At 45.3% G+C, this 20,079-nt stretch overlaps 1 protein-coding gene across 2 annotated transcripts; it reads right to left on the reverse strand.

Moving 5' to 3' along the window:
• Positions 1–1,138: 1,138 nt before the first annotated feature.
• Positions 1,139–15,781, reverse strand: LOC118216428 (adhesion G protein-coupled receptor E5-like). Of its 2 annotated transcripts, XM_035397574.1 has the most exons (18): positions 15,415–15,780; positions 10,941–11,021; positions 10,176–10,322; positions 9,522–9,674; positions 8,229–8,381; positions 7,914–7,957; positions 7,668–7,763; positions 7,044–7,197; positions 6,056–6,175; positions 5,643–5,833; positions 4,908–5,072; positions 4,487–4,681; positions 3,728–3,945; positions 3,203–3,269; positions 2,660–2,751; positions 2,356–2,524; positions 1,683–1,775; positions 1,139–1,460 (listed from the first exon to the last, which is right to left on the reverse strand). In XM_035397574.1, the coding sequence occupies exons 1-18, from the start codon at positions 15,440–15,442 to the stop codon at positions 1,419–1,421; spliced, it is 2,208 nt and encodes a 735-aa protein (XP_035253465.1). In that variant the 5' UTR covers positions 15,443–15,780; the 3' UTR covers positions 1,139–1,418. The 2 variants fall into 2 exon arrangements, with proteins under 2 accessions (XP_035253465.1, XP_035253466.1); XM_035397575.1 differs by lacking the exon at positions 8,229–8,381 and having other exon boundaries at positions 15,415–15,781.
• Between the last annotated feature and the right edge of the window lie 4,298 nt (positions 15,782–20,079).

The raw sequence follows: 20,079 nt of genomic DNA on the forward strand, positions 1-20,079 counted from the left end.
GACCTTCTCACATCAGAGAATAGAGATGCCCTTCACAAACCTCCCTTGTACAGGACAGTCTCTTTAGCTGGGGCCAGAGGTGGGTAACCCGGCTTCAAAGGGTAAAAAGACTGACCATGTATTTGCTCCACCACCATGCACTAAACCAGCTGATCATAATAATTAGTTCTCCTATCATGCTGAAGAGCTATGCTAATTAGAGTCAGCTGGTTTAGTGCATGGTGGTGGAGCAAATACAACATGGTCAGTCTTTTTACTCTTTGAAGCCGGGTTACCCACCTCTGGCTGGGGCTACGGTTACTGACACGTTCCACGCAGCGGGACTTGCGTTGCAGATGCGCCTGAGCAGATTCACGGATCGTGAAATCACCTGGGCTGCTCACCTGACCTGACCTACACAGGTGTAGCTCAGGATGACACAATCAGCGTGGCGGTAGGATGACACTACTGAGCAGCTGGGCTACGCCCGTCACAGAACTTCATCTCTGTGCAGCTAGGTGGCAACAGTGTGCAGATCAGTGTGGCAGAGGCTTAGCCTCCAACCCTGGACCTGGAGAACATACAGGGTCTGCTGGTTTTCATAGTGACTCTGCACTTCATGAATCAATTAGAGCAGTCGATTACACAGTTAACTCTACTCACCTGGTGTCTTGGGTCTCAATTGGGTGCCGATTTTAAGGTGAAAACAAAAACCAGCAGCCCCTGTAGCTCTCCAGGACCAGGGTTGGAGACCACTGGTGTAGATGGAAGCTCAATGGTGGACTCAGGGAGCTTCCATCTACACCAGTGGTGTCAAACTCGTGCCATGGAGGGCCGTGTGTATGCAGGTTTTCATTCCAGCCTCAGATCTTGATTATATAATTAGTTAAATTATTTGCTGAATTAGGGATGCAGGTTTGTGCACAATGGTGACCCGACGTCTATGGTGACCCGCATTGTCTAAATAAAAATTTTCTTATATTCTGTGCTTCAATGCAGTTAAACGCATATGGCTGAATGAGTAATTGGACTCAATTAAGGCAGCATTAATTGGTTGGAATGAAAACCTGCATACACACGGCCCTCCATGGCCGGAGTTTGACACCACTGATCTACACCCAGCAATTGTTCTATAATGCAACACTTTTTGATAGAAAGATATAGAGTGATTTCTCTACCCCAAAGAATCCACCAATAATATTACCTCCCTGAGTCAAATTACCAAATAGCTTTTCTTTATGGAGTCTAGCAATAGCCTGGCTCTCTCTTGACTAGTTAGCCAATAGATTTGCGCAACCTTGCTGATTGCATTAATTCAGCTCAGATTCTTATCTTATGCAGTAACAATCACTAGGGGGAGCAGAGGAGGTCAAAGAGGGGGCCATGGTGGAAAAGACAGTATCCAGCACTTAAAAGCATCATGGGTCTTGGTGTAGCCGTCAGATTCGTGACTCTCCTGTGTGCTGAGCACTCTTGGAAGCCTATGAGAAACGAAGACCATCAACACTGTTACTATCAACACTGTTATAACAGCACTGTTACTACCAACACGGTTAGTATCAGCACTGGACAGTGGGGACACTACTGTGATATGTAGACAGGGGAGAACATGTGCTCTTCTCCTTAAAGTGCATGAGTGTGAGTGTGTGTGTGTGTGTGTGGGGGGGGGGGGGGTGAGAGGGAGAGAGAGGCTGTGAGCGTACCCGGGAGCTGCCAGATTGGTTGGTGCTGAATTCAGAATATTTCTTCTGAGACGTACAGAGGTGGGACAGGAACTTGCCATACTCTTCTCTCACCTGAGGGGGGCAGCAGAAGGCAGGCAGGATTGTGATTAAAACATGGTATTTAAGTGATCATTTTTCTTGACTGCAAACACACCTTTCTGGATACTATGGTCAAATAAATGAAAAGCACAACAACAAATGTGCTTTGATTCAAAAACACATGAACTATTGAACTATTTTCATCTTTGCACATTCAAGGCAAATCAAAAAAGCACTGTTTTGTAAATCTCTCTGAACACAATGCCGTCAGTCAATACAAGATTCACTCCAGTGTGTTTTATTTATTTATTTTTGCAAATGGTCCAAATTTTCTGCAGTTGAATATAATCTGTTACAGTCATGTTAATCATGTATATGAGCATGTAATCATATCTATGAGCATATAACAAAATCTAATGTATGAAGGGAGTCATAGTGGCAGTGGCTGTCTTTGGAAAAAGAATGAAAACTGTGAGAGAATGAGTATACACAGACTAGGAGGGGGAAAAGGCCATCAGAGGTGTGTATGTGTGTATGTGTATGTGTGTGTGTGTGTGTGTATGTGTATGTGTGGGCGTGTGTGTGTGTGCGTGTGGGTGAGTGAACAGCACACCGGTTTGGAGAGCAGGCAGTGCATCAGGAACAGCAGCACCCCCTGTAGGCTGTTGAGGACAGTGAAAATGTACTCCAAGGGGCGATTGCCTTTTTCAAACAGGAAACAGCCGAAGATCCACATAGTGCCCAACACGCACAGCTGAGCAATTGCAGTTATTGTGAATGCCCTGCAGGGGGGGACATCAGGCATTGATGATTGTAATATATGTGTATATAACAGTATTAGATACTTGTGGTGACAGTATGTGCGGCTATATGTGTATTCTTATGATGTGTAGTATATGCATGTATTGTGCACATACTTGATCTTCCTCAGGTTGGAGAGGTCTGGGTTGAGGCTAGAGAACTTTTCTGCCAACTTCCACACTGTTATTAGGAAGAAGAAGGCGTTCACCTGGGAGAGAATGGTGATTGTGAAAAATATTCCAAAACAGTGTAATTGTGTTCCTAAACCTGTCTTAGCACAGAAAACTCTTCAAGAGACCACAGACAAGTATTTTCTCACCACCTAAAACTAGAAGAGGTCACTGGTGAGCAATGGTATGAGGATAAATCCACTGACTAAAGCCCTCTATCTGTGCAGAATGCTATAGCCAAAAGTGTGCTACCATGTGGCCTGCTATTCACAGACTGTATTGACATGGTCTGGATTAGATATCGGACCACAGCAAACTTCCACAGACAGGAACCCAGCGTTTTAACAGAACGAGCCTCCCAGTAGCCCCCAAAAAGAAACACTTAGTCTTGAAGGACCGGACTGCGGTGGGGCTGCAATGGGGGGGGGGGGGTCAGATTCGGTGCAGGGTGGTGGGGTGGGTTCTTATATCTCAATGTGTGAGACTCACCGTGATGATGATGCAGACAGGACCAAAGAAACTCCAAATTAATCCCTGCTTTAGAGTCAGCCAGCAGCTGTGGAAAGACACAGCACTGTTACAAAGCAGAGAGACAGACAGACATACAGGCAGGCAGAGAGACAGACAGGCAGACAGATAGGCAGGCAGGCAGAGACAGACAGACAGACAGACAGGCAGGCAGGCAGGCAGAGAGACAGACAGACAGGCAGACAGACAGACAATCAGAGAGACAGACAGGCAGACAGACAGAGAGACAGACAGGCAGGCAGACAGACAGACAATCAGAGAGACAGACAGGCAGACAGACAGACAGACAGAGAGACAATCAGACAGACAGACAGGCAGAGAGACAGACAGACAGACAATCAGACAGACAGACAGAGAGACAGACAGGCAGGCAGGCAGACAGACAGACAAGCAGAGAGACAGACAGACAGACAATCAGACAGACAGACAAGCAGAGAGACAGACAGACAGACAATCAGACAGACAGCCAATCAGAGGTTTCCTCACAATCGCTCGGTGCCGTATCCCTCGGAGCGGACGCCGGCGGAAATGGCGACGATGATGGCGGGAATGCCGTAACCGGCCGCCGTCATGCAGCGGGGGCGCAGCGTGGTGTTGAAGACCAGCACCACCATGCGGTACAGCTGCACCCCCTCCAGACACATCCAGCAGAACGCCGCCAGGAAGAAGAAGTGAAGGAGACCGGCCACAAGCGCACAGCCAACCTGAGAGAGAGAGGGAGAGAGAGAGAGAGAGAGAGAGAGAGAGAGACAGAGAGAGACAGAGAGAGAGAGAACACAGTCAACATGAAAAACACTGTCCTTAAAACATGATTATAGTGTCATGATTATTATGGACATTTCACCAAATTTCATTTGACTTGTTGTTTTCTTTGTGTTATAGTATATACTACATTTTGTATTATATTACATTTATATTATAATTTACTATTATCTTTAGTAATGTGCTTTGACAGCACAAGACCTAGCATGTGCCATGCTGATGAAGCAGATTTTAACTGTAGGAAAAAGAGACAAAAGGTATAAGAGGGAAGGAAAGGGAGGGGGAGGGAGGGAGCGAGAAAGAGTAAGAGACATGACTGCAAAACAGATAGACTATCTCTCTTTGTAGCACGCCCACACACACACACACACTCACAAACGCATACACACACACACAGACAAACACACACACACACACACACACACACACACAAACAGACACACACAGACACCCACACACACACACAGACACAAACCCACACACCTTGTTCTGTGTGCTGGAGATGCCTGCGAGGAAGACGAGGTTGGCGATGAAGAGGCAGACGCAGAGGTGGAGGTGGATGGTGTTGCGTGTTCCCTGGATGGAGCGGCAGCAGAAGAAGGTGACGATGCAGAGCAGAAGGCACACCTGAGACACGGAAAGCCCCACCCAGGTGATCACCTCCAAATGGAATGCATCCTGCCAACAAACAAACAAACAAGGTACATGCTTGAGGTGTCCCTCTGTATTCGCTACACACTCAAGAGCTGTCTTCCATTCCTTTGCCCTCTCCACAACAACAAGAAAATATCTTACATGCACACACTATTCAGGGAGAGGTGGGCAAAAATCCCCTCCCCCTATGGGCTCCTCCCTCCGTCAGCCCCCACCCCCCCCCCACCCCCCCACCCCCCGTCGGCCTCACCTCCACCTCGTACAGCGCCATCAGCACGGCGAAGCTGCTCAGGTGAGAGCAGGCGCACACCGTGTGCGTGGAGTTGGAGCGCACCACCTCACAGCCCCGCTCAGACCAGCCCCCGCTCGCCCCGTCCCAGTAAACGCAGGAGTGGGAGCGGTTCTCCTCCGTTTTCTGGGAGAAGTACAGGAAGTGAGGAGGAAAGCAGAACAGGAAGTGACCCAGGGAACATTTTTGTGGTGAAATGCCATCTAGGGCGTTCAGACAGGGGTGCTGGGCGAAATTCCCAAGCCCAGGATACGGATGTATTTTTATATTATTTCTGAACCTGGGGTAATAATATTCACCACATCATAGACCATTGGGCCCCACCCCTCCACCAGGGCTCGGGACAACACATTGGCTAAATTCAATTGAAAAGCGAAAGATTTTCAGGCAACTAGGATGTTGCCAGGCTATATCCAAGTAAAACTTGAGCTACTGTATATTGGGGTGAACCTATTTAATTTACATCAATAATGTCTCTCAACCTAGATCTCCACCCTCCTACACATGTAGATTCCGGCTTTTGGTCACTGCGGAGGTGGAAAGAGAAACAGGACGGAAGGGCCGGGGGGGGGGGGGGGGCGTGGGGGGGAACGGGTCAGGGGGGGTGGTGGTAAGAATTCAGAACAGCTACAAGCGAGAGAAACACAGTGTGAGACGGTTTCTCGTGATTCGGGATTCAGTGCTGGCTGTACTCACCTGAAGGTGTGAAAGGGTGAGGGTGACGGGTTTCTGCAGGTGTCCCGTGTTCTCATTGCTGACGCTGACTGTCACCACTTTGGAGTTCATTGAGAATTTGGTGCCGTTGTGCTTCGCGCTCAGGCCCTGGAATGAGTCATTGGTGGATGACTCCAGGCCTTTATAAGTCATGAGAGAGGCAGCTGCAAACCCTGGGTCAAAGGTCAGGGGTCAGGAGGTCAAGGTCACTTTTTTTTAGTGTTCGCATTGTCATCAGAAATGTTCAAAAATCATTTGAAAAATTAACAATTTAACCAGGGTACAATAACACATTACCACGTAAAAAGATGTTTTGTATTTGTAATGTAATGGTAAATAGAGAAATATAGATGATGATGATGATGATGATGCATTTGGAGAAAGATGAAGAATACCAGGGTAGGTGGTATCTCCGGCAGCAGTCTCCCAGTGTGTATCCAGAAGTACGTGTTCAGACGACAGGCTGATCTTCCCCTTGGGGGACATCTGACCCCTCTTCACTAAAAACTGCACGTCTGGCGAGAGACAAAGAGGGGATAAGCAACCCGAAGCATGGGTCCCCAATCCTGTTCACCCCAAGCTCCCTCAGAAATCCTGGCAGTGATATAACATCTTCATTAACACTTTTTTTTTCACCACCCACTACAGTCTGTGATCCAGTGGTTAATATACTAGCACACGAACATGATCACAAAATTAACAAGCACATGTTATTAGAAAATATTTACTCGTAGTAAGTTGTCGTGCAAACATCCTTCCAGCTGAATTATCACCAGTTTCACTATGAACTCTTCACAAACATCAAGGCAGGTTGAATTTAGGCTTTTTAACTTGTAGGCTTAAAATAGCATGCAAATGAATAAGAAGATAGGCTTGTTCCTGGGTAGAATTTTTCACATTTGTCTTCCCTTACAGATTACAGTCTGCTGTAAGATGCCGCATTGCAGTTTTTTTTTTGCATTTTCTCACTGTACATATCTGACGACTCATATCCAGCCCAACTTACACAGCATATATTCTTTTTTCATGCAACACACACAGCTCAGTATTTTACTGTGACAGTGTACAATGACAGTGTCCCATCTGGCAAGCAGACCTATGCTGGTTTGGTATTTTGGTTTCACTGTTTCAAAGAATACTTCTAAGGCCTTCACTTCATCTGACAGTTGCCAGTGAAGACAGTCTCTGTCTGTCACTGTCTAAAAGCACTTCCCCTATAGAGATAAGCCAAAGAACCCTTTTTTTTGCTGAGAGCGTATGACCAGCCCAAAAAAACAGCCCACAGACTGGACTGTGCAAAGTCACAGTGATCAGCAGCAGGTAAAACAGCTGTCAGCGGACAGGAGCGTGCAGCAGCGTGCAGCCGTTGAATGGAGCTCCTACCTGTGTGGTTGGCGGATTTCCTGATCCTGTTATTGGGCAATAGAAACCCTATCAGCCGCAGGGCATCCTCTACCACCTTCAGGAAGCGGGTTACCATGCCGTTATCTTTCAGCGGCCCAGCCGACAGCAGCTCGTCGATTGTGGTTAACAGGCTCTGGATGAAGCCATGAAGAAAGAAAAAAAATGAGGAATGGGAGAGAGGGAGAGAATATATTCAGTGGACGTGATGTGCTGCCGCTGTGATGGGCAGCAGTGTAGTGTAATGGGTAAGGAACCGGTCTTGTAACCTGAAGGTCACAGGTTCAATTCCCGGGATAGGACACTGCCGTTGTACCCTTGGGCAAGGTACTTCACCTGCATTGCTTCAGTATATATCCAGCTGTATAACTGGATGCAATGCAAATGCTTATTAAGAAATTTGTTTTAGTCGTTCTGGATAAGAGTGTCTGCTAAATGCCTGCAATGTAATGTAACGTGCTGCTGTAAAGACACCTGAGTTGACTGTTTATGTAGTTTGAGTTTTGGGATGGTGGTTTGCGTTAGCTGTTGGTTGGGGTGCTGTGAAGCTGTGGGTTGGTTGGGGGTTGTTGGGTGTAGTGGTAAACAAATCGGGTTTTGTTTCACCTCCAACAGTGTCTCTCCTTCTGGTCTAGGAGAACCATTCAGGGCATTGCATGCGTCTCTCATCAGCGATAAAACTTTTTCAAGCCCTGCTGGTATCTGAGAGGGAATCGAGGAGAGAGGGGGAAAGAATTCAGAGAAAGGGATGGAGGAAAGTTGAGTCCGTAAAAGGTGTTCACCATTGTATCTGTTCAGTCTGAATCTCCATTAGAGGTCAGTAATGACCCAATTTTTCAAAGTGGAGAGTACCTGGTCATGTGAACCCACTGGTGCAAAATGATTACAGGTCAGCTCTAAGGGAGAATGAGAGATTTGTTAGAGACCACCATGGAGATCCATCTGTCCATTATCTTTACCCGCTTATCCAGGGCAGGGTCGCTGGGGGTGCTGGAGCCTATCCCAGCGTGCAATGGGTGAGAGGCAGGAATACACCCTGGACAGGCCACCTGTCACCTAGTCATACACACCATTCCCTCACACACTCATAGCTATGGGCAATTTAGAGTCTCCAATTCACCTACCTGCAAACCAAAGTTCCATAAAAGTAATGAGGGACAATCTGACCTGTACATGTGATCCCATCGGTGGCCAAAAAAGTTTCTGTCCCGTTGCTGGAGACGAATCCCTGTTTGCAGCTGCAGTTATACGATCCCGGTGTGTTCTTACATTTTGTGTTGGGACCACAATAATCCCTGGTTTCATTACACTCGTTTATGTCTGCAGAACAACAAGAAAATGTTTTCACATATTGAATAGTTAATATTTCACGTGCACAAAAGAAAAAAGACTCCAGACATGACACAGTCTAATTCATTTCTCACGCAAAAAAAGAAATGGTTTAAGATATGATAAATGATGATAACACACGCAATGTGATGGCTGCATAAGAGAACACACTGCTTCGTCTGATATTTTTTTATTGATACTGCATTGGAGGAAGACCGCGTTTAAATACAAATGGCCATCCATCCTCTCAGACTCTTGCTGAATAGCCTGCAGGTTGGAGGGGGGGGGGGGGGGGGGAGAGAGGGACGAGAGAAGGTGGGAGGCAGGGGTTGATTGAGGGGAAGGGAGAAAAAGCAAGGTAGGAGGGTGGGAGGCAGAGGGAAGGGGGGAGGAGGGGTAAGAACAGGGATGTTGGGAGAGGGGAGAAGAGGAGAGGAGAGGAGAGGAGAGGACAGGAGAGGAAAGGGAGAGAGAAGAAGAAAAGAGCAGCGTAAAACCCAGATCACTCATCCCAGAATAGTTCTTAATGACTGCAGAGCAGGGGTTTGACCTGGGCCACTGATCTGAGAGCTTTGAATGGGCAAAAAAAAAAAGTACAAATAACCGAATAAAATCCATTGAGCAGAGATACATGTATCGGTGTCATGGAAACACAAATCAGGGTGTGGTCTGTCACAGGAATACCCCTCAAATTTAAACCTTTCAAATTCCAGATGCTTTCAGGGGAAAAAAATATTTGGAAATATTTCCAAGGTGCCGGTTAATGATTTAAGCATATAGACGAATGAACGGTGAACTCTATATGAGTAGAAGACAGAAGCCTTCTGAGTAAGCGAAAATAGTTTATTAAGAGAAAGAGAGGGAGAAAGAGAGAGAGAGAGACAGAGAGAGGGGGAGAAAGAGGGAGATAGAGAAAGAGAGGGAGGGACAGAGATGTTGTCTGTAGATCAGTGGAAAGACGCTAGCACAGAGAGAGAGGAAGCGGAAGCACAGCTGTGGTTGGGACAGTAATTAACTTTTTCCTACATCTATGGAAAAAAATAATAAACTTGAAGCAAAATCTAAAATATTTCATTAAGACTGAACCACCCTTCCACCAAATTCCATAAAAGTAAGGAGGGACAATCTGACCTTTACATGTGATCCCATCGGTGGCCAAAAAAGTTTTTGCCCCGTTGCTGGAGGCAAATCCCTGTTCGCAGCTGCAGTTATACGATCCCGGTGTGTTCTTACATTTTGCGTTGGGACCACAATCAGCCCTCATTTCACGACACTCGTTTATGTCTGCAGAACAACAAAAAAATGTTTTCACGTACTGAATAATTAATATTTCACCTGCACAAAAGAAAAAAACTCCAGGCATGACATGGTCGAATTCATTTCTCACGCAAAAAAAGAAATGGTTTAAGATATGATAAATGATGATAACACACGCAATTTGATGGCTGCATAAGAGAACACACTGCTTCGTCTGATATTTTTTTATTGATACTGAATTGGAGGAAGACTGCGTTCAAATACAAATGGTCATCCATCCATCCATTCATTATCTATGCCCGCTCATCCTGAGCAAGGTCGCGGGGGTTGCCAGAGCCTATCCCAGCGTGCATTGAGCAAGAAGCAGGAACAGACCCTGGACAAATGCTCATTTTTCTTTATAAAAATATACAACTACACCCCCTTGGCAAGGCTTCCCTCTTCTAACAAAGTCTACGTTCATAATTAGATTTTTTTTAAACTGCCACTTTTTCCCACTCTGACAGGTGAGGGTTTGAGCAGTATTACCTTTACATGAATCACGTGTGAAATTGACAGCACGTGACTTCGTACTGTACCCAGAGTTACACTGGCAGTAGTAGCTGCCATCGCTGTTGAAGCACACCGCATGCAATCCACAGACTGGCTGCTCCTTATCGGCGCATTCATCCACATCTGTAAGGGGAAATAACATCAGAGCTGAAGATCGGAAAAACACTGGCCTGTATTCAAGCCGCATATGTCTTTGGCATACAAGTAAATGACAGCAGTGCGGTTTTAGTGATTGCTGAACTTGCCAACAACTAACGTGCCAAAAAGTCTGTGAATCAAGGTGTAGTTGTGAATTTTTAAAAATAAATGCTGATTTTTTACTGTCAGTCAAATTTAAGGACTGAAGGTGATTCCACCGGTCATCGTTTTACAAATTAAAAGCAAAAAAAAAAGAAAACCCAAGTGCAAAATGGGAAGGAGCCACACATATATTGTGCGAACAAGTGAGAACTTAAGCACGTTCTTACAACAAGCTTAATTGGTCAAGAGATTTGAAGGAACTACAGTACACCCAGCACAAAAAGATGGCCACAGGGCCTAGTTTGAGAACTGATGCATAACAGGAATTCATACAGTCCACGTAAAGGAGGTGTGTCACGGAGTTATGGGATCATGGTCAGGCACCAGAAGGTTGTGGGTTCCATAATCGGGAAGATCCATGAGGCCCGTAGCAAACGCAGATGGTCTTAGCAAAAATATCCAGCTACTGGTCGCATATAATAATTATTGCCGGAAACTTACCGAAACAACCATCAGGTCGTGTTTCAAACCCTATTAAGCAGGCTGAGAGTGCCAAATCTGCCATCAGGGAGAAGGAGAGACCTGCAGGAGGAAGTCAGAGCTGCTGTCATCATCACCTTCATCACCCTATGCGTTTTTGCGTACATTTAAAAGCCCTGCACTTTTAAAAGACCACTGACCACCAGGAACTACAGACGGGAGCTACAATGCAGGTGCCATCATTACCCATAATTCCAAACCAATGGCAGGAAATGGGTTAAAAATAATAATAATAATAATAATTTTTTTTTAATGTTATTCAATGACCTTGTGAGAAACTCCAAGCGTGATGGAGTCATACTTGGCAATCTTTCCAGCACAGCGCACCCCGAGGGACCTGCTCGCTCGTGAACACCTCAGACACTGCCACTTCCTGGCCTTCCTGCGTTTGTTCCTGTGGCAGGGGGCTGCTCGCGGGAGGCTGCGGATCCCCTTCCATTCAGCAACAATCTCACACCTGGCACACCAGGCGGCCACTCTCCTCCCTATCGCTCCGCACCGGGAGCTTTTCACACTGTTTGCAGCTCCATCTGGTTGACATTCAACAGCTGATGGCATCAGCACATCGCTGAGTTGCACTCTTCATCATAAAAAATTTTTTTTTTAAATGTCTTTTTTGATCGGGTGCACCGAGGTATCGGTGTGTGTTTCACGCAAATGTGGACTCCGATTCCAAAAGTACTGTTCACTACTGCCTGCCAGGACATGTCTGTGCCATTCGTTATGGCAGGAAATGTATTATTTTTCTTCAAATGTGGGAAATTTGTCTCCCCACCCCACCCTAAACAGTGCTGGTTCTCCAGTAAAACACAAAAATGGAATTACATACTATTCAGTTGAGCTCAAGCTGTCATATATACCATCCAGTTGAGCTGGCTTATACAGAGCCCTCCAAGTATGGTGATGGTAGAGTGAAATTTCTTATTTTTGCTGATTAAATTTTTTTATGGCATCTGGATTTGAGATAAAAAGATGAATATGAGACTACGTTTTTTTTTATCCCATGGTATTTCTGTGTAAAAAGTTTTTCAATTTTTCAGAAACAGCTGTGTTTGTGATGAGTCCTCCTGGCTAGCTGTGCTGTCCAGAAGTGGTCAGCGATGTTTTTGTGTTACACACACTAATGTTCAGCTGTCCAAAAGCTCCAGTCCTCTCTGATCTCCACAGACCATTCACTGACTGCTGGTTTGAGCTTGAGTGTGTGTGTGTGTGTGTGTGTGTCAGAGAGAGAGAGAGAGAGAGAGAGAGAGAGAGGAAGAGAGAGAGAGAGAGGAAGAGAGTGAGAGAGTGAGAGAGAGAGAGAGAGAGTGAGAGAGAGAGAGAGAGAGAGATAAAACCATTTTTATGTTTTTGGTTTGTTGTGTGTGTTTTCTTTCTGGGGTGTTGTTTTGTTTATGACATTTGTGTTGCTGTACTGATATCCCAACAGATGGGTTTGAAAATTCTCTGTCTCTCTCGCTCTCTCAATGACAACTTCTATAATAAAGATGTGCCTTCTACAGTCCCAGAAGCTGAAAAAATGTATACTTTGCATTTATTGCTTGTGTGTGTGTGTGTGTGTGTGTGTGTTTGAATTTTCACACAGAAGTGGAAGTATGACATCATAGGTTATAAATAACTGACAAAGCCTATCTGAGCTGGGGACACAGACTTTCACCATATTATTCACTCTCCTCTCCCACTCATTTCACACGCACACACACATACACGCACACACACACACAACACACACACATACACGCACACACACACACGCAACAGCAGCAGCAGCAGTCGCAGCAATGGAAAGTTGAGGTTCTTCCTTACTTTGGTTTCTGTTTTGATCAGCCTATTTCTACTTCTATTTTCATTTCTGTGGATCAGCATTAAAACAGGGTCACCACAGAACACCTGACCCCAGCAATCCAGCACCACACATGATCCCTGTGTGTACACCACAATCAACTGTATTACAGTCACACACTCTCCACTATAACAGAACCACAAACAGCAGCACCATATCCACCAATACCACACACTTTCCGCTACAACAGAACCACAAACGCCAGGACCATATCCACCAATACCACACACTCCCCACTACAACAGAACCACAAACACCAGCAGCATATCCACCAATACCACACACTCTCCACTACAACAGAACCACAAACACCAGCACCACATCCACCAATACCACACACTCTCCACTACAATAAAACAACAAACACCAGCACCATATCCACCAATACCACACACTCTCCACTATAACAAAACCACAAACACCAGCACCATATCCACCAATACCACACACTCTCCCCTACAACAGAACCACAAACGCCAGGACCATATCTACCAATACCACACACTTTCCGCTACAACAGAACCACAAACGCCAGGACCATATCCACCAATACCACACACTCCCCACTACAACAAAACCACAAACACCAGCACCATATCCACCAATACCACACACTCTCCACTACAACGGAACCACAAACACCAGCACCACATCCACCAATACCACACACTCACCACTACAACAAAACAACAAACACCAGCACCATATCCACCAATACCACACGCTCTCCACTACAACAGAACCACAAACACCAGCACCATATCCACCAATACCACACACTCTCCACTACAACAGAACCACAAACACCAGCACCATATCCACCAATACCACACACTTTCCACTACAACAGAACCACAAACAACATCAGCACATCCACCAATACCACACACTCACCACTACAACAGAACAACAAACACCAGCACCATATCCACCAATACCACACACTCTCCACTACAACAGAACCACAAACACCAGCACCACATCCACCAATACCACACACTCACCACTACAACAGAACAACAAACACCAGCACCTTATCCACCAATACCACACGCTCTCCACTACAACAGAACCACAAACACCAGCACCATATCCACCAATACCACACACTCTCCACTACAACAGAACCACAAACGCCAGGACCATATCCACCAATACCACACACTCTCCACTACAACAGAACCACAAACACCAGCACCATATCCACCAATACCACACACTCTCCACTACAACAGAACCACAAACACCAGCACCATATCCACCAATACCACACACTCTCCACTACAACAGAACCACAAACACCAGCACCATGTCCACCAATACCACACACTCTCCACTACAACAGAACCACAAACACCAGCACCATATCCACCAATACCACACACTGTCCACTACAACAGAACCACAAACAGCTGCACCATATCCACCAATACCACACACTTCCCACTACAACAGAACCACAAACAGCTGCACCATATCCACCAATACCACACACTCCCCACTACAACAAAACCACAAACACCAGCACCATATCCACCAATACCACACACTCTCCACTACAACAGAACCACAAACAGCTGCACCACATCCACCAATACCACACACTCTCCACTACAACAGAACCACAAACACCAGCACCATATCCACCAATACCACACACTCTCCACTACAACAGAACCATAAACACCAGCACCATATCCACCAATACCACACACTCTCCACTATAACAAAACCACAAACACCAGCACCATATCCACCAATACCACACACTGTCCACTACAACAGAACCACAAACAGCTGCACCATATCCACCAATACCACACACTGTCTACTACAACAGAACCACAAACAGCTGCACCATATCCACCAATACCACACACTCTCCACTACAACAGAACCACAAACAGCTGCACCATATCCACCAATACCACACACTCTCCACTACAACAGAACCACAAACACCAGCACCACATCCACCAATACCACACACTCTCCACTACAACAGAACCACAAACACCAGCACCATATCCACCAATACCACACACTCTCCACTACAACAGAACAACAAACAGCTGCACCATATCCACCAATACCACACACTCTCCACTACAACAGAACCACAAACACCAGCATCACATCCACCAATACCACACACTCTCCACTACAACAGAACCACAAACAGCTGCACCATATCCACCAATACCACACACTCTCCACTACAACAGAACCACAAACAGCAGCACCGTATCCACCAATACCACACACTCTCCCCTCCAGCATAACCACTAATGCCAAGACTATATCCACCAATACCACACACTCTCTTCCCTTGGTGTACATCACTAACACCGACATCATGGCAACCCAAACAGCACTGTTATTACACACATCATAGTTACTCAACACAAAACTAACAGCACAACACCACACTGTACCTAAACCACAACGAAGTCAATAGTTTTTCAATCCACAGAATCAAAGTGATGACAATAATGTCCACTTAATTCTTAGAAACGAACCATTTCCAAGGCAATGTGATGACCTTAAAAAGTAACACAAGATTAAGCGATTGCCTTAAGGAAAGTGACTCACCCAGAATCAGCAAGAACACTGCCCTCATGATGGAAAAAGAAGATGACCGAAACACTCGAATAGAAAAAGGAAGACACAGACCTTAAAAAAAAAAATGATTCAACAAAAAACAGCCTTTAACCAAAATGTAAATTTTAAACAGACAAGCCGACAAGCAGCAAAGTCAAGCTTAGACCAAATTATTCAAGTTTTAACAGCTGTGCTGCCAATCAGCTAAATGACAAAACCTCTCTGTATGCTCATTGAAATGGTTCTCTCTCTCTCTCTCTCTCTCTCTCTCTTTCCTCTCCTTCTTGTGAGTTCAGCCTCTCTGGGCAGGGCTTTTTCGTTGCACAGAGCTGTACCCGACACTTGAACAAGAGGAACCTCCTGTGTCATAGGCGGTAAGAGGAGAGCGAGGAGGGGGGGGGGAGGTAGAGAGAGGGAAAGGAAGAGGGGGAAGAGAGAGAGAGGAGGAGGAGGACAGGAGAGCTTCCAGAGATAAAATGCACGTCATTGATCCCTGTTCTGTGATTCCAGGGGGTGTCAGCTGTGCCTAAGCCATTTCCTCTACATTCTGACTATGAGAAAACAAATAGGAAACACGCCCGTAGACGTCAGTCATTTCCTCCTGGAGCCTGTACATAACATTACATTACAGTATATTTATTTGGCAGATGCTTTTATCCAAAGGTCATTGGAACAACAGACAGACACAGGTCCGATAAGGTACAATACTCACTTTGTAACAGTTATTCATAGCTATGAACACACTAAAGTCCAGCTCACACAGTGAAGATTACACCGGCCTAACCTACGCTAAGTCAAACTAGGAGGAGCTGTAGTTACGCTTTAGCTGGACGTTTGGCTACAGTCGCCAGTGGTTACCGCTTAGTAGCGCTTTTGCTATGGCTGTAGGTTGTATTTTCACTGATGTGTGGTGATACATGCCGAGGCCAGGAGGACCCGCTACACTGTTTGCGGGATTCAGCATGTCCTGAAGAAACAGGAAATTGAGGCGCTCACAGTGGCTGTGTTGTAATGTGCAAAGTGTAAAGTTCTCCTTTTCAGGCACCCCAGGCCACCGCACTGATGACCACAGTGAATATTAAATACTTGTAGAAGACTTGTAGAAAAAGGCAGAAAAGTACAGCATTGTGAATAATATCGCCTTATTTTAATTCGTTTAACATACAGATCTCGGCATTGCTCGTCATAAGACTCACTAATTAACTAATATCTAAAACTGATCAATCTCAGATCAGCATAGCTTAACAATCAGATTTTTTTTAAAAAGATCATTAACAAAAGATACCTATCTGGAACACAATGCAACAATTAATACAAACTTAATTGCTATTTGGCCCTAAATCGAGATTAGAATTTGGCAGAGTATCTCTTCACCGTCAGAGATACAAAGCAGAGAAACAAAATCCTAACCGGGTACAGGCTCAGTAGCCACACCTAACAGAACAAGGAAGGCACAAAAAAACCGTGGTTACCCAAAAAGGAATCCATATGTGGTCACCGCAAGATAAGAGAGGTAGAGACACAGACGCACTTCCTTCTGTGTTGAGAAGCATATTCACACCTAAGAAAAGCATATTTTGATAAGACATCAGAATTCAAAAACAAATTTAGCTCCATGACAACTTAACGGGGTGACGTAGCTCAGGAGGTAAGAGCGGTTGTGTGGCAGTCAGAGGGTTGCCGGTTCGATCCCCCGCCCTGGGTGTGTCGAAGTGTCCCTGAGCAAGACACCTAACCCCCCTAATTTCTTCCTACGTGCTGACTGGTACCTTGTATGGCAACCTTTCACCGTGTGTGTGTGTGTGTGTGTGTGAATGAGAAGCATCAATTGTAAAGCGCTTTGGATAAAAGCGCTATATACAAAAATGTAGTAACAAAAGCTGCCAGGCCTTTTAGGGGAAGGACGAGCAGCCTCACTTGCAGCTCAATATGCTCTAGCCAGTCACAGCCTGAGGGACAGTGAGTAAACATCTAACAGCAAAGAATCCCTATATAACGGATACACAAAAATAAACTGCTATTTAATAGTTAATAAATGTGATATTACTGTCATGTATGCTATTATTGTTGTTTCTGTGGTTTTTTTGTTTTGTTTTGTTGTATTTTTATTATGATTGATTTTTGTTATCTATGCCGTTGTTTTTATGTAAAGAATTATTTAATAAATTATAATGATTGAAACCTACCTTGCGTATTTGTCGATGAGCATTAATGAACCTTTTTTGGGCATAGCCTACAAATCAGAGAGTCGGGAACTCTCAAGGCTGGGGTTTAAGAACGACATCACTCTTTGACGCGTTCTACAGGCGTTCTATGCGTGCTTGGAGGCTCCTATGCTTGCAGGCTCATTTGAGGACCTAGCAACCTTAACAGCAGTGAAGAACGGACATGTTCGGAGGGGGGAGAAAGGAAGTTAAACGTCAGGCAGGCCTTTCTGCGACACGACAGCGCTGACATCGAGACAACTTCGAGTTCTGCTCTGTTGCCCGCTGGTTTCACACTCTACTTAGATGAGTGAGCAGATAAGAGTCACCTCACATTGCTCCCATGGCTCATAGTGCATTTGAGTGGTTCACACTCTGCTCAGTGTCAACACCTAGAAACAACAGTGTTCACCCGAAATGCTTAGTTTGTTGGGGGTGGGGGCAGGGTTTTTTTTTTTCTAAGCCACGGTTCTGACTTGTGCATTCACAATGTGTGTGTTTTTTGTGCAAGCCTTTTTTTTAATTGGATCATTGTAAACCATACTGGCAGAACTGTGTGACTTTACACTGTGTTCTCTCACAGACACACACACACACAAAAGCACATACACACTCACACACACACTCAGCAGCAGCAGCAGCAACACTGGAAAGTTCAGGTTCTTCATTAGTCTGGTCTATATTTTGATCACGCTCTCCTCTAGCACTCATTTCTCATTCACACATACTTGTGCGCACCCACACACACACACACACACACACACACTCAGCAGCAGCACTGGAAAGTTCAGGTTGTTCCTTAGTTTGGTTTTTATTTTGGTCACTGTCCTTTACCACACATTTCTCGCACACCTACGCGTGTGCACACACACACACACATCCACACAGCAGTAGCAGCAGCACTGGGAATTCCAGGTTCTTCTTAGTTTGGTTTGTATTTTGATCACATATCTCCTCCATCTCTCATTTCTCTCTCACTCTCTCTCTCTCTCTTTCTCTCTTTCTCTCTCTCTCTCACTCTCTCTCTCTCACACACACGCACACACACAGATATATGCACACAGGGTGATCTCTAAGGGGTTATAAATATGTTTGAGCCACATTATGCCAGAAATAGCTGTTTGTAACTTCATATAATAGGACCAAAATTCCAATTTTAATTTAATTATAGCTTGGCAGGGGGCAATCAATGTCATGCAGGTAGACTGATTGGAGACTCCAAATTGTCCATAGTGTGTGAGTGTGTAAGTGAATGGTGTGTGTGTGCACTACCCAGGATAAGCGGGTACAGATAACGGATGGATGGATAGCTTGGCAGATGAAATCAGCAGGGTCCATTCGTGAAAAAAAGTGGACACCCGACAACTGCGGAAATTCAAAGACACAAAAACTGGGATGACACAACACTGGGAGAAGAGTCTGGCTAAGCACTGCCTTCCCATGCCTCAGGTAATTTGCATTTGCGCCAGTGAGTCTGGACGAACGGCTGTTCCCACACACTCAGCGTTCACGAAAGGTGTTGGCCTTGTGGCTCGTGCTGCTATAACGAAGGATCGTTGCGAGGAGGCAGACCCCAGGACGGAGCTGGGGAAGCCAACCCCGGGTTAGCGGACCGCCGACCTGATTTTGCGCAGACCCCCGCTGTTTATAAATAACATTGAGTTTCTGTTGCGTTAATGTTCGTCCGTATTTATTTTAGGCAATAGCAACGGGGCCCTCCTGCATGAACCAGTTGGTTTCCTTTTTAACCATAGAAAATGGGGCAGCTAGTCTGAATGTTTCCTGTCAGACCACAAAATGGGCCGACCCAACTTGTCTTTGGTGGTGTTTTGTGCACTGGTGCAACTTCTAACACCCCAAGATAAGCTTCCTGTGACATTGCATTCACGTCCACTGTGAAAGAGTCAGTTTTGTGCTATTGAGCCGCTATCTTCTGTAATACGTCTGAGGTTTCTACATTTTTAGGAGTGTAAAATGTTTGTTTTACAGATCTGTTGAGACAACAGGAGGGGTACTGAAGGCACAGCAAAGATGTGCTCTTTATGAAGAGTATTTAAAAATAAACGGTAAAATTAGCTAAGTAACCCACAGGAACCAACCACATCTTCACGCGCCACTTGCATCTCAGCCACCAAGCCTCTATGTGGCTGAGTTTCTCGCTGGTTGCTGTTAGCAACTATAGAATGAAAGTAAACAGTGGTTTGGCTGCAGTCAAACTTGAACCTCTTAAGGTGCAGGCTGAGGGTTGGGGGGTGAATGGCACTATAATATTAATTATCAGCCTTCTGATACTGATAACATCTGTGCCTCATTGCATCTCTTTCTCTCTCTCTCTCTCTCTCAAATTCAAATTCAATTCAAAATACATAAATCAATTCAAAATACATATTTACAGTGGAATACTAATAATGAACATTCTATTTAAAAAATATATATAATAATAATAAAAAAT

Source organism: Anguilla anguilla, chromosome 17 (genome assembly GCF_013347855.1).
Source record: "Anguilla anguilla isolate fAngAng1 chromosome 17, fAngAng1.pri, whole genome shotgun sequence".
Classification (NCBI taxonomy): domain Eukaryota; kingdom Metazoa; phylum Chordata; class Actinopteri; order Anguilliformes; family Anguillidae; genus Anguilla; species Anguilla anguilla.

Coding starts and splice junctions, on each gene's coding strand:
- LOC118216428 (XM_035397574.1), bottom strand. CDS start 15,442: ATGAGGGCAGTGTTCTTGCTGATTCTGG. Junction 11,022..15,414: donor AGTGTTCTTGCTGATTCTGG/GTGAGTCACTTT, acceptor TTCCTCCTGCAG/GTCTCTCCTTCTCCCTGATG. Junction 8,382..9,521: donor CGATGGGATCACATGTAAAG/GTCAGATTGTCC, acceptor GTTGTTCTGCAG/ACATAAACGAGTGTAATGAA.